Source organism: Homarus americanus, unplaced genomic scaffold, assembly GCF_018991925.1.
Source record: "Homarus americanus isolate GMGI-L3 unplaced genomic scaffold, GMGI_Hamer_2.0 scaffold31037, whole genome shotgun sequence".
In the NCBI taxonomy this organism is placed as follows: Eukaryota; Metazoa; Arthropoda; class Malacostraca; order Decapoda; family Nephropidae; genus Homarus; species Homarus americanus.
The window spans coordinates 4,820,335-4,835,862 of record NW_024722227.1 but is presented as its reverse complement, the minus strand read 5'-3'; the positions used below and the strand labels follow the sequence as shown (position 1 = coordinate 4,835,862).

The window sequence follows — 15,528 nt, the reverse complement described above, 5'->3', positions numbered from 1 at the left end:
GTCACTCTATATATGGCCATAAAAATATTTCCTTATGGGTCACTCTACATGTCATGTAAAGTCACGTATCAATTCAAAGAGAAAAAGATGAGCTACTTTTCAATACAGTATCAACATAATTGACTAGAATGATTTCTGTCAAGTGCTCTTGATGAAGTTATTAACATTCATCACCAAACTGACAAAATATACATGCAAAAATGTGTGACGCAGTGCTCCTGGCTCCCACAATATGTTTGTGCGCAGAGTACTCAAGGCATACACATTCATGTGTAGATATAAAATGCACTTTTTCTGTACATTATATAACAGTATATTATCCATAGGTGGACATTAATTGCAAAACTATGCATAGTAACCATGTAAGACCCGAGTCCCGATACAGGATACGGTGCATACATCATGGGGTGTGGGGAAAAACACCTATATCTCAGGGGAAGGAAAAAAGTAACCTCAACAACTGAAAATTTATGAATTTAGTTAATAATTGCAGATAGAATTTTAAAATCAGCGAGTCAAGTGCAGTCTCGAACTCTTCCACGTTGAACACCCAACCAGACGACCAGAGAGCTGACAATCTGGTAACTGTGTGTGTGTGTGTGTGTGTGTGTGTGTGTGTGTGTGTGTGTGTGTGTGTGTGTGTCGCAGGGGTGGAGAGGAGGGGGAGGGGGGATAAGATGGGGGAGTACTTGAGTTCCATATTGCATAATATAGTCTTATATTATTTAGCACACAAAAGAGTGATGGAAGTGGAAAAGGTGATTATGGTATAGGAATATGTATTTACAGCAGCATTACGTTGTTTGATTTATTGGGGTGTAATTGGTTATCTCTTATCTAAGTCTCCAAAGCCAGAGAAACACGTAACCTTTACCTTCCTGCATACTGCTACCATTCCTCGGGTAAAGACAGTATGGGAAAACAGGTGCCAGTCAATGATTGATGTCGACCAATTTCGTAGTTATAATTATTTTCCAAATCCGACATACTGTATAACTTTAAGCTGATACATATTTTTAGGTGATTCAACTGCTCTTATATGTGCAAACAAAGACAAAAAACGTGTTGCGGTTTTGTCCGAAGATTAAATATAACTCGTGAAAAATTATGAGAGCCCCCTACCACAAGGTAGAGCGCACCAAAAGTTTAGCCCTTCGGCATGATTATGTTTTTACCATATGCTGTCGTAAGTCACGTTTCGACCTAGCCTCACACCTGGTAAACCAAAGTGACCTCTTTACATTTATTGCTTTAATATGGTGAGTCTAGTGGTATGGTGCTACAAAAGATACTGACAAGTAGTTGCCAATGACGTGTAAGTGCGTAATGCCTTTATCAATTAAGAACGTGGTAAAGAATTTACCTCAGAGAAAACAAGCCTTTTCCAGTAGTCCAGTGCCAAATGCTGACAAACCAAGACGAGTCTGATGGCACGGTGTTCCTCTGTCAATGATTTCTGATGCCCAATTCCAACCTCATATCACCACTTATTAGGACAGCCTTTGTGAACCAAAAATCTAGCCACCTCTCATGAGCTTCGCTTTCACTAGGTCATCTCTCATACTTCTGAGTGAAAAAATTTAATAATATTTTTTATACCTAATTTTCTCATTAATAATAAGTGACTTTTATTTTCCATTATGATAACAATCACTACTTGTTTCATTTCACGTAATACAACTTCCCATACTTTTTTATTGCAATACTTTTATCCTCTAAAAATAAGTCTTATAAGAATGGGTATTATAACTAAATATTTGGTTAGCATCAACCATTGACTGGCACCTGTTCTCCCACACTATTCTTATTAAGAATTGGTGTGGAAAGGTTAAGATCGCGTGTTTCTCTGGCCATTCAGTGCAAAAAATCAACACTGTAATACTACTGGAAAAATGTATTCCTAAATTTAATAATCCCTTCTAGTACTTCCATTACTTTGTAAAGTATAAAATAAAATATGATCATATTACACAACTCAAGAACTCACCCCTCTCCCTCCCACACTCACAGTTACCAGATCGTCAGCCGATTCTACCGCTCTGGTTGTCTGGCTGGGTGTTCAACGTGGAAGACTCTGCGACTGTACATGTTGAGGGTTCACAGGTGAGTTTTAAAAAAGATCTTGGTCAAGTAAAGGTTAATTAATGATCATCAAAACATAATGTACTAAAATATTGTTTTTTTTACAGTGAGTGACCGTTGACTTCTTTGAAATCAATTAAAAATAATTATAACATTAATCATCAGTTTCAGAGATAACAAATCCATGTACTGTACAGAATACCTCTTTATCCACAGAACAAAATAAATAAGGGTAACTGATTAGGGCGTGAAAGTTCATTTTGAAATTTCAATACAATTTACACAGTTCTCGTCACATCCTGGCCTATTGAATCTTGTTATGAACAACCCTCAGCACTAACCTATGGCAGTATTCTAAACTAAAAAATATCTTACCAAACTTAAACAACAAGTCCATAATATTGTCTTTGTTAAGAAAAATACACCAAGCATATTTTTTGCTATCCTGGTCTATATATATGACTATCTCTTGTATTGCTGATTGATGTGATAACACTGGAAACTTTGAGCCTTAAATATAAGTTTAAAAAGCTATTTCATTTCTTGACTGTTTGATTGAGTGCTGAAAATCCCTTTGCAAAGTATCCGAGTAAGCCATTTCTATGTGAGGGTCTTTGATTGACTCGTTCCTTCTGACAATATCACATTTTTACTATACAAAGCAGATCAACCTCAAGTGATGTCCCTGTTCAATCAATCTTCCAGTAAGTGATGTCCTTCTCAACCCATTAAGTGATGCCCTTGTTCAACCACTCTTACAGTAAGTGATGTCCTTGTTCAACCACTCTTACAATAAGTGATGTCCTTGCTCAACCACTCTTCCAGTTAGCAGCCTCAGTGGCATAAAATTTGAAGTCACTTTCAAGTTATATTGAAGACTCAAAACCTTCTGACTAGACCACATCCCAGTTCTCCCTGCTTCTAGGAAAACACCAATCAGCCCACTTTGATCCATCTGTCAATGGAGTATTCTAAGGCTGCCAACCATCTGCAAAAGGTAATGTAAATTAATTTAAATTACCAAATAGTCAAATACTTTAGGGCTATGTCCCATGTGCGAGCGTCTTGCCGAATCCAGGCGAGTCCTCACATTCTACACCAAAACTAAATAAAGCTACACATCAATTTTCCACTGTTAACAGCATGATCTTGCCAAGAAATAGATCCTTGTGGACTATTAAAGTAGCTGGAAAATGTTTCTCTCACATTGTTTGTAGAAGAATGTGAAGCATTGTTTATTTCAGAGGGTGCTGTGTTATCCTGGCATGTGAAAATCTGGAATCAAATTTCTTTTTTCTTTGTTTCAACAAATATACAGAGTGAGTAGGCCTCGTCCCTAATCAGAATACAGTACATTCTGATGTACTCGTGAAACTTCTTAGGACTTTGTTGAAGTTCCTTATGGAGATGGTGAAATTCGCCTACATCCATCCTCCTCTGATATATGGGATGATTTTTCCCTGGGTACCTCTGCAGGTACCACACGTTGAAAAGCATTATTCTTTAAAAGTACCAGCAAACATTTGAGCTGCGTAGACACAGTTTGCTTTGGAAAGTAGGTCGCGCCTGTACGCCCTTGCCTCTCGATGCTGCAGGATGCTCGCACTTGAGACATAGCCAAATGGAAATATGATTGTATAATTCAGAGGTGAATGATAGAAGAGGGAGAAGTCCAAGATGGAGGTGGAAGTATAGAGTGAAGAACACACTAAAAATGAAGGGGAGGGACAATGGTGAACTACCTAGTGATATACATGTTGAACCTCTTCAATCCAACAACCATGGTATCTAAATACAGCTAGATCTTAGAATTGTACAGTTCATGGAAGCTATTAGGCAAAGATTATTAAGGGAACCAGAATACAGTTCTCATGCATTCTACATACAACCTTCTCTTTAAGTGTAGAAACTGTCCGCATGCCGTCAATAAAGGCAACAGCTCCCTAAACTTCTTCTAGCCACTTCTGACTCTTGCAATGATCATGTCATCCCGGTTGCAGAACTAATCGACAACCCAGGGATATATCCCAAAGTTGGGCTTTTACAGCCTTGCTAAGGACACATGATTACTTGTACAGATAGCATACTAAAAGCCCATTACATCGTGCAGTCTGCCATTTATATCACTGCACATTATGAATTACTGCCAACAACCTTCTTACAGAGAGCATATGGCCATTTTCCACTAACAATAACAGGTTCTCCAACCACAACAGTAATCATTGCTTTTGTTTTTGCCACGTTCACTCTCCTACCCTTTAGTTTCATTCCTTCCTTCCATTTCTTAAATTTTCCCACTATCTCTTCAATACTATCTGCTATTTGCCAGCACACAACAACTCCGATGAACACGTTAAAACCAACGAAATACTGCCTTAGAGGACGAGATGGAACCAAACATATTAAAGACATCACAGAGTAGAGGAATGACCCTGAAACTTGTTGAGTGACCAGATTTACTTCAACAGGTAAGTGTTGAGACTTCTCATCCAGCTTAGCAAATGAAAAGTCAATAATGGCCTAACAGAAAAGAATAACCAGTGTGCATAATATCTATGAAGTGTATTTGCCTTATAGTTCAAGCATACTGTGGTTAAATCTTCATTCAGCAGAATATCTGCTATTCTGGACCATCCTATGCTATAACTACTGTACTTCAATAAAATGATGTATATAAATGTACTGCAGTGATGCATGATGGTCAGATGTCACCTTGGGGTTTTAATGTCTCACACCCCCACACCTTTGCTTACTTGCACAAATCAATATTTTTAAATATCAAGAATTTTGTGCTGATAAGACTATAGGACACTTTTTCCCAGCTGAGAAGAGATGGCCCGCCCCCTCCTCAAGAGTTACAGCTGATTGGCTGTTGCAAATCTGTTCGATTTCGTCCTGAAGTAATAATGTATTTCTAAACGAGTTTATTCATAATCATTGGGATGACAATTTCTGATGAGAAAGATATTTAGCAAAATTATATAAAGATACATACATTCATTACTTCAAACATGAGCACGTAGGAAGTTTATCAGAAATCTTGTTCATGAATTAACTGTTAAACTCTGGTAGCATATTCACACTTTCAGAGGATGCATTTAATGTACTGTATACTAATTTTACCCACAATAAGGCATACTAAGACAAATTACGCCTCAGTAAGATAACACACACACACCCTTGATCACCGAAGGGTCAAGACGTACCTGGCGCTGCTCCGACAGCAGCCAGGTCAACTGTTATGTTGGCCCATACTAACTCCCTCTCCTGAACCCTCCTCCCCACCGGAATATCAACAAGTTCTCGCCAGAAGATACTATTTCATTTAGGAAAGGGATGGAACCAGTGTTGAATAGTGGTGAACAGTACTTAAGTCAGTGAAAAACAACTCAACAGTAACAGCTGAGTCATACCCAAGCTAACCTTCACACAGTAAGGTCCCAGGTACCCAATGATAACTGCCTGTGAGACTCAACAACACCAGCTATGTGTTAATCAGTCCACAATAGGGAGGCCTGGGACCACACCTCACTCACTTGAGTGAGGTCCTGTGACACCTCCCCATGATGCTACGACACCACGTAGTGAATGAGTTGCTACAGCATCATGTTAGGTTCCTCATGCCATCTGTGAGGGAATTACAGTACTACACCATGTGAGGCCCCTCATAACACCATCTGTGAGGGAATTACAGTACTACACCATGTGAGGCCCCTCATAACACCATCTGTGAGGGAATTACTGCACTACATCAGGCCCCTCATAACACCATCTGTGAGGGAATTACTACACCACATCGGGCCCCTCATAACACCATCTGTGAGGGAATTACTACACCACATCAGGCCCCTCATAACACCATCTGTGAGGGAATTACTACACCACATCGGGCCCCTCATATCACCATCTGTGAGGGAATTACTACACCACATCAGGCCCCTCATAACACCATCTGTGAGGGAATTACAGTACTACACCATGTGAGGACCTTCATAACACAATCTGTGAGGGAATTACTACACCACATCAGGCCCCTCATAACACCATCTGTGAGGGAATTACAGTACTGCACCATGTGAGGCCCTTCATAACACAATCTGTGAGGGAATTACTACACCACATCAGGCCCCTCATAACACCATCTGTGAGGGAATTACAGTACTGCACCATGTGAGGCCCTTCATAACACAATCTGTGAGGGAATTACTACACCACATCAGGCCCCTCATAGCACCATCTGTGAGGGAATTACAGTACTACACCATGTGAGGCCCTTCATAACACAATCTGTGAGGGAATTACTACACCACATCAGGCCCCTCATAGCACCATCTGTGAGGGAATTACAGTACTACACCATGTGAGTCCCCTCATAACACCATCTGTGAGGGAGTTACTACACTACGTGTTTCCCGTTCAACACCTCAGCGCACAAGATCTTCTACGTGACCTCCACTGTAAACATTAATCTGTATGTTCCTTTACCTTTCTCTAATGAAGGCTTTTGTTAAACCACCAATGTATGTAATGTGTCATTTATGTCCAATGTATATTTTCAGCCTTCAGAACTTTTCAATAAATAACACACATACAAACACAAACACACACACACACACACACACACACACACACACAAACAAACACACACACACACACCTTTTTTTGTAATTTTACAATATTTAAAAAACAGACAGGTACACAATACAAGCTTCAACTCAAAAACTACCTATAATCAGCTCACCTCTTTTTGTCACTGTCAGATTCTGTGTAAAAGTAGAAGTGTCGAAATTTGGGTTCTGGTGGCAGGAGTTCGAAGGCATGTTTTTTCCCACCTATGCTGGTACTCTGTACTCTGTACCCATGGAGGTGAACCACTCCTGGGGGGGGGGGGTGAAGGTCAGTTATGAGAAAATGGGGAGCACCGAGGTAAATACAGTATGATCATCTCTGGGGTAATACTGTACATGTATAAAGGATTACCGAGATAAAGCGAGGATAACCAAGATGAACATGGAGATGACCCACATGAATATGAGGATAATTAAGAAGATAAATTCATTGAGGGACTGAATCAGGAGTTCAAAAACAAAATAATCCACATCACTGGAAATAACATCAAGTTTAAAACTATGATAAATGAACCAAAATGCAATTATGTCAAGAATGAGCATAAAATCTCTTAATCAAATTGGCTATCAATGTAGTATATTTATAGGCAATTAACATCTTGTTCCATTAAGTTAATGTATTTATCAGGTGATGCAGTGTTGAGAATGATGTCACATTTTCTTATCATTGGATATGTAGTGGTGGATATGTAGTGGCTGTGGTGGATATGTGGCGGCCGTGGTGGATATGTGGCGGCCGTGGTGGATATGTGGCGGCCGTGGTGGATATGTGGCGGCCGTGGTGGATATGTGGCGGCCGTGGTGGATATGTGGCGGCCGTGGTGGATATGTGGCGGCCGTGGTGGATATGTACTGGCTGTGGTGGATATGTGGCGGCCGTGGTGGATATGTGGCGGCCGTGGTGGATATGTGGCGGCCGTGGTGGATATGTGGCGGCCGTGGTGGATATGTGGCGGCCGTGGTGGATATGTGGCGGCCGTGGTGGATATGTGGCGGCCGTGGTGGATATGTACTTTTTACTTTTATCCTCTTCGCCACTGATCGGCTAGTTAGCCACTTGGAGAGTCGGCCACATCTCTTATGCACTGTTGGCAAGAACTGGGTGTGAACTGACTCCTGAATGTATCTGAAGCTGCTCCAGCATTGGTCAAGTCTAGCCTTGAAACAGCTCACACTCGGTGCCGTCAACACACACTGGCAGAATTTTCAAAGAGTATCCAATTCTCACTCTGAAAAAGTTTGCTCTCAAAGTTTTCTGGACTTGTGGCTTCTTCAACCTTGAGATGTGACCCCTTGTGGGGTAGACGTCCGCCAGCTTTAGGTTTGTATATTCGACCGAGTAGTGTCCTCTAAAATGTTTATACACTTTGATTAGTATGCCCCTCACCCGTCTGTAGTATATAAGCTAGGAAGTTGCAAACGCTCCAATCTTTCTGGCTAACTGAGGTTCTGTAGAGCAGGCAACAGAATGGTGACCCTCCTTTAGACATTTTTTAATCACTTGACAGTCTCTAGCATACCTTGGAGACCAGATGGGGTGACAATACTCCAGACGGGAAAGCACCTCACTCTTGAAGATCGTGATGAGTGACAGACCATCCAGATATCTAAGACCTACTAGTTTTGTTGCCTGATTCACCTTCTCACAATGGCCCGAGAACTTAAGTTCATTGTCGACATTGTCTCTTCGTCCCGTTCGGATATATAATACACCTCCTAACTATTGGTGTGACCCAGGTGCATCCTTTTGCACTTTGTGACATTGAATCTTAGCAGCCATTTTCTCAACCATTCTTGAAGCTCAAAGAGAGTCTTTCTGCAACTCTTCACAGTCTGTTTGGTTCTTAATTTCCCTAAATAACTTAGCATCATCCACTAACATTTGTATGGAGGAGTGTATAACTTCTGGCATGTACCCCGCTAATCAAAGGTACGCATGACAATTTCATACCACTTATCACCACACACTGTTTGTGGTCATGCAGAAAGTTTCTGATCCACCCTAGGACACTTCCCCAAATCCCGTACCCTTCCAATTTGATTTTCAGCTTTTCATGGGGTACAGTCAAAAACCTTGGCAAAATCTAGGTATATATTGTCGATATTTCTGCCTTGTTCTAGAATTTTAGTCCAAACATCTAATACCTTTAGTAAGTGTGTTAGGGTAATGCTGGCAGTAAACCCCCCTCCCCCCCCCACCGCGGGGTTAAATCGAGAAAAAAATCTACTTTTCCACAAAAGGGGGGGGGGGGGGAAATAGGCGGAGTCACCCAGGGACCGCTAGTCCACCTGTGGTGGATATGTGTAGCTATGGTGGACAGGTGTAGCTGTGGACATACCTGTATGTAGCTGTGGTACATATGTATACGGTAATTAAAGTGGACATGTGTTGCTGTGGAGAACATGTGTTGCTGTGGAGGACATGTGTGGAGGACTGAATAACTGTGACACATACCTATAGCTTGTGTGGCATCAGTATCATGGTAGAGGTAAAGGCAGGCATCCTTCAAGACGCAGTACCTTCTCTTCCACTGGTGCCACCTTGCTCCTAGCTTGTGCAAGAACCCAAAACAATCGGGAGATGTTATGGATGCAGGGGCTTGTTGGACACGACGGGAAGAGATCTCCATCAGTTCATCCCTCTGGAATATAAAGGAAGGTAATAATTTATGAAAATATACATTAAGAATTGTTATTAACTTTACAGTGTTTGTAAAGTGAACTCAAGGAGGGTAAGTTCCCCCTTAATACAGTATTATCAAGTGAGGTTTAACAGTTACACTACAGTACATATATTTTTCCAAAAGAAAACAGAAATACAGGGTATTCTGTACTCATTTTGAGAAATTAGTGCAGAACATACCATATAATGTCAGATGATTGAGTTTTACTCTCTAATTCTACAGTATATGAGCAGAAAAAAATATTGAGCCAAGAATTTGACAGCCGTTCCAAAACACTAGGTTTGATATTCTACTAAGACACTTCTCATACAGTGGTCCCTCGGTTAACGAGATTTCGGTTAACGAGTTACCTTCCATAAGATTCTTAACTTCGGTTAACGAGCAATCCCTCGATTAACGAGTTTCTTACAAGCCGACCTCAACATGTTTTCGCTTGCATTTGGCGGTCCACCAGCTGTAGTATTAGTCCGCCAATACAGTAATCGGTTCTAGGGCTTATATTCCTTATCATTTTAGTAAATATCAAGAAGTTTATACTATTCAATAATTTTAAGTTTAATATTAAATTTTTGAGTCATTTTAACAATTATTGAACATAATTGAAGGTAAGGAAACTAGTTTTATACGCGCCATCCAGCCTGTCAACACACCAAACAGGTGCCAGTCTCTGTCTTTTCAGTGGAGGTAACACCTTGCTTGAAACTCTCTTCAACTAAATGCTTTTTTTCTGTTTCCAAGCAAATTATTGGTCATTTTGAAATTTATTTTACATATTGACAATATATAATGCAGTGCAGCATTGATTTAAAGAAAATAATCTTGAATTACACCAAGAGAACTAAAATTCTATGGGTGAAATGGCACCATGGGGTGACTTCTCTTCCACCCCAATGCCTTCTCTTCTCCCTTCTCCTCCACCCCCATTCTAATTCCCATCATCATCCATGAGCCTTCTACATACACACCTCAAAGTAAGTGTACTTTTCTACCTCTTTTGTTGAATTTAGGCAATTTTCGGTGAGCTGGAACCAATTACCCAAAAACCCATTGAAACAATGGTTTCGGTTAACGAGCAACCTTCTAGAACGGATTGTGCTCGTTAACCGAGGGACCACTGTACAGTAATTTGTGTTAAAGATATTGCGTGATCTGACTTATGGATTAAAGTCTACTAGTTGTTATATGTACAAATTTTGTAATACAGTATTGTACTGTACTATTAATAAGTATAATTGGTGCACCTTGTTTTTTATTTTGTAACTCATTGTAGGATCTTCATCTAGTCTAGTAATTTTTGTATTCCTAGGAATTCAGAGTATCAACAGTTTTGTCTTAAAAAAGTTCTTTACTTTCAAAACTAAATTACTGCATTAACTGAAATACAAGTACAGTACATGTTTATTACACTGTAACAACATTTTTGGCAACTGCAGTTGGTGTACCAAAATCAGTGTGTGGTGCCTGTAGTGACTGTAAACTGTTGTAGTGACACAGCATTATTTGTATGATGACTTGTATTGAGATGAAGTACTGTACAGTACTGACATATGTTGTGAAGTGACAGAAATGTACTGACCAGTGTAACTGTAATCTATACTGAAATAGTTACCCGACCCACTTGTGTTATGGCATAACTGACCTGAGCAGCCTCGGCTGCTGCCTGTGTGATGACCTGACCCCAGCGGTTACGTGCCTCCTCTGTATGTGCTGCGAGGTGCAGGGTCATCCCTCCAAACTTTGCCACAGTGAAGGAGAAAGGTTTGCCCATGTCAGCCAAGGCATGAACACTATAGTCCAAGAGGTGCACAGCACCCAATGGGTGTTGTTCCTGTGAATATGGAGAGTAGAATTTAACTACACAACGTACGAAAGAAAAATGCTGCTATTTTATAATAATATAATAATGAGCAAAGTGTAACCAAAATAACCATACAGTATTTGCTTTTGTGTGTATATATATATATATATATATATATATATATATATATATATATATATATATATATATATATATATATATATATATATATATATATATATATATATATATATATATATATTACTATACAGGTGCTCCCCAACTTACGACGGGGTTAGGGACCCAAATCCAGGTCGTAAGTCGGAATGGTCGTAAGTCTGACATAGATAAAACAAATTTTCAAAAAAAATTAAATAAATAAAAAATAAATAAATAAAAAAAACTATAATGAAATACAGTACAGTAAAAGTAATAAATAATGAGGAATTAATACAGTACAGCAAAAGTAATAAATAATGAGGAATGGATACAGTGTGACTGAGCGCTTACCTTTAATGTAGGTCAGCTGAATGCACACGGGGTCCCCATAATTTTCTAATGATACATGGAGACTACATTAACTGGAAGAAGCAGAGGAGGAGACAGGGCTGGGTGGGTCATCAATGTCGCTTTCTTCAGACAGGTTTATGTACTGTGGAAACTTGCTGGTTGAAGGTATTGGATCATCTTGAGGGAGTGAAGAGGCAACACTGGTGGTGCGTGAGGAGACAGCACTGGGGGACTTCTTAAAATAGATGTCCAATTTAGACTGAACAGTTTGTTTTTTCTTTTCATTATAAATTTCTCTGTAGCAAGCAAGTGCATCTAGGATCATTCTGTCAACTTTGGCATAACGCTCATAATTTTGATCCATGCCATCAAACATTTGCATTCCTTTATTAATTGTAGCAAATGCCTCTGCCATTTGCTTCACTGAAAACTTTTTGGGGGGTGCAGGTCCTTCTTCTACATTTAGACTGGCTTCTTCCTCTGCATCTTTTTGAGCTTCCAGTTCGATGAGATCTTCATTACTGAGCTCTTCTGCTACACTTTCAACCAACTGTTCAACATCTTCATTATCAATTTCTAACTCCAGCTGTTTACCTAACTCCACTATCTTGTTACTAATATCCGAAATAACTTTATTTTTATTAAATCCTCTAAAACTGTTCACCTATCTTTTCAGGACTTTCTTCCATATTCCATTCATGCAATGTTTTGTAACCTGATCCCATGCTGCACTAAAGTTCTTTATACATGACAAAACGTTGTACTCATTCCAAAACTTGGAGCGTTTTCTCACCTTCAGTAGCAGCAACAGCCTGAGCGAAGGTCGTGCGTAAATAATACGCTTTAAAGGCAGCAATAGCAGCCTGAGCGAAGGGTTGGATGACAGAGGTAGTGTTAGGTGGAATGTACACTACCTTAACATCAGGGTGCATGTCGTCCAGGTGTGGTGGGTGTCCCAGAGCATTATCCAAAATCAGCAATATCTTGAATGGAATTCGTTGTTGCAGACAATACTCCTTGGCTCGTGGAATGAAACAAGTCATGAACCAATCCTCAAACAGTGCTAAGGTCATCCATGCTTTCTTATTACTGCCATAAAACACTGGCAGTGCATGCTTGCTGACATGTTTAAAAGCCCTGGGGTTCTCTGAATGATAGATCATGAAGGGCGTTAGCTTGAAACCAGCAACATTTCCCCCCAACAAAAGTGTAATTCTGTCCTTGAATGCCTTGAATCCTGGCATTGTTTTCGCCTCTTTGTGGACGTATGTCCGCTCAGGCATGCGCTTCCACAATAATCCAGTGTCATCCACAATGAATATTTGCTCAGGCAAATAATTCCCTTCCACAATCACATGACCTAACTACTCCTTAAAAGTTTCGGCAGCACCAACATCAGCACTAGCTGCCTCTCCACCCACCTTAACATTGTGTAGACTGTAGCGTTTTTTAAATCTATTAAACCAACCATGACTTACTGTAAAGGTTTGCTCACATTCATCTCCTGCCTGCTCCTTCAGGCTTTGGAACAGGCTTCTTGCTTTAGCCTGTAAGGGTACACGCTTCCGTATCTGGTCTTCTATCCATATCACCAATAATTCTTCCATATCGTGAATAGGTCCTCGTCTTTTCCTCGAAATCATAGTTCCCTTTATAGATGTTGTTCCTTTCACTACATCACGAATACATTCCTTGTCCTTCAGAATAGTGGATATGGTAGAGTGCGAGAAACCTAGGTCACGTGAGATTGTTGCTACAGTTTTTCCATTCTCATACTGCATTATTATCTTCATTTTCATCTCAAAAGTAATTGCCTGTCTCCTTTTCTTTGGAGCACCACCAGCACTCTCACTTGTAAGCTTTTCAGTCATTATAAAGTCAATTAAATACAATAATAACGTAAGTTCACAGCGCTATCAGTATAGGATACGATAGCCAAACACCAACTCAGCGCTGTACTGAGTGAGTGTAACCACGCGGTGACCCAAGCCACGCCACGCTCTCGACAGAAACGTTTCGGTATAGAAAATGCGCGCGTCATTTGAAAAAAAATTTGGTCAGGACTGCGGTGGTCGTATGTCCCGACGGTCGTAAGGTCAGAGCAGGTCGTAAGTGCGGATTGACGTAAGTTGAGTCAGCCGTAAGTCGGGGACTACCTGTATATATATACAGTAATACCTCGGTTTACCCGGTTCTCGTTTACGTGTTTGGTCATTTACACGGTACCTTGCCAGAACCGGGATGCCCGATTTATGCTGTGAATTAACTCATTTAAGCAGGTGAAGTATAATTTGTTTATTTACTGAAGATATTTGTTTTAGCTCATAAAATTCATAAAAATTACCCAGCCAGAATATAATTTGCATTGCTGGAATTCTTGTAGGATTGTGATTATTTTGGATATAAACATGGAATTTGCATTAGACATACAAATTTTAGATCTAATGTAAGAATTTTGATTACAAAGAGCCAACATTTTATCTTTTGTGCAAAATATATGACGTTTATCAAAATATTCCTGGTCTTGCGGGGAATCCAGCAATGTCTATTATATTATCCTAACTTTAGTCTGAGGTATTATTTATTACAAAAAATGTAAATATGCTGTTTTAACTCAAACATTTCTCTGGTAGGGAGGAAAGGTGGGGGGTGGTGGGTGGAGGGAGGGACCCAGCGAGCGTGGGAAGAAGGGGGGGGGAGCCGGAGGTGGGGTATTTTGATTGACAGATAGTGTCTGGGTGAAGTATAATTTGTTTATTTACTGAAGATATTTGTTTTAGCTCATAAAATTCATAAAATTACCCAGACAGAATATAATTTACATTGCTGGAATTCTTATAAGATAGTGATTATTTTGAATATAAACATCATGGAATTCGCATTGGACATAAAAATTTTCGATCTAATGTAAGAATTTTGATTACAGAGCCAAAATTTTATCTTTTGTGCAAAATATATGACGTTTATATTAAAAATATTCCTGGTCTTGCAAGGAGTCCAGCAATGTCAATTATATTATCCCAACTTTAGTCTGAGGTATTATTTATTACTATATACCTTAAAATCTAGTGTTTTCACCCAAACATTTCTCAGAGAGGGAGGAGCCAGTGAATATTCCTCCTGCGGGCCCACCCCTCGTTTAACGAACGCCTCGGTTAACGAAATTTCGGTTAACGAACTGCCTTCCATAAGGATCTTCAATTCGGTTAACGAATTTCTTACGAACCGACCTCAACATGTTTTCGCTTGCACTGACCGGGCAACCAGCTTTAGTATCAGTCCACCAATACATTAATCGGTTCTAGGGCTTAAATTCCTTACTAATTTAGTAAATATCAAGAAGTTTATACTATTCAATAATTTTAAAAGTTTAACATTCAATTTTTTAGTCATTTTAACAATTATTGAACATAATTGAAGGTAAAGTGACTAGTTTAATGCGCGGCATCCAGCCTCTTAACACAGCAAACAGGAGTTAGTCTCTCTCTGTTTTCACTGGAGGTAACATCTTGCTTGAGACTCTCTTCAACTAAACGCTTTTTTTCTGTGTTTCCAAGAAAATTATTGGTAATTTTGAAATATATTTTACATATTGACAATATATAAGGCACTGCAGTGTTGATTTAAAGAAAATAATCTTGAAATACACCAAGAGAACTAAAATTTTATGGGTGAAATGGTGCCATGGGGTGACTTCTCTTCTTCCTTCTCCTCCACCCCCATTCTAATTCCCATCATCATCATCATCATCCAGGAGCCTTCTACATACACACCTCAAAGTAAGTGAACTTTTCTACCATTTTTGTTGAATTTAGGCAATTTTCGG

General features: G+C 39.7%; 1 protein-coding gene across 2 annotated transcripts in view; it reads right to left on the bottom strand.

Annotated features, from left to right (window-relative positions):
- Positions 1-599: 599 nt before the first annotated feature.
- Positions 600-15,528, bottom strand: part of LOC121862321 — a 99,738-nt gene continuing 84,809 nt past the window's right edge. For both annotated transcript variants that reach the window (XM_042360492.1, XM_042360493.1), the window contains 4 exons: positions 11,034-11,222; positions 9,166-9,352; positions 6,824-6,959; positions 600-3,070 (listed from right to left, as the gene is read on the bottom strand). In XM_042360492.1, the coding sequence (XP_042216426.1) occupies positions 3,019-3,070; positions 6,824-6,959; positions 9,166-9,352; positions 11,034-11,222 (564 nt within the window). In that variant the 3' untranslated portion in view covers positions 600-3,018. The remainder of the gene's footprint in view (positions 3,071-6,823; positions 6,960-9,165; positions 9,353-11,033; positions 11,223-15,528) is intronic.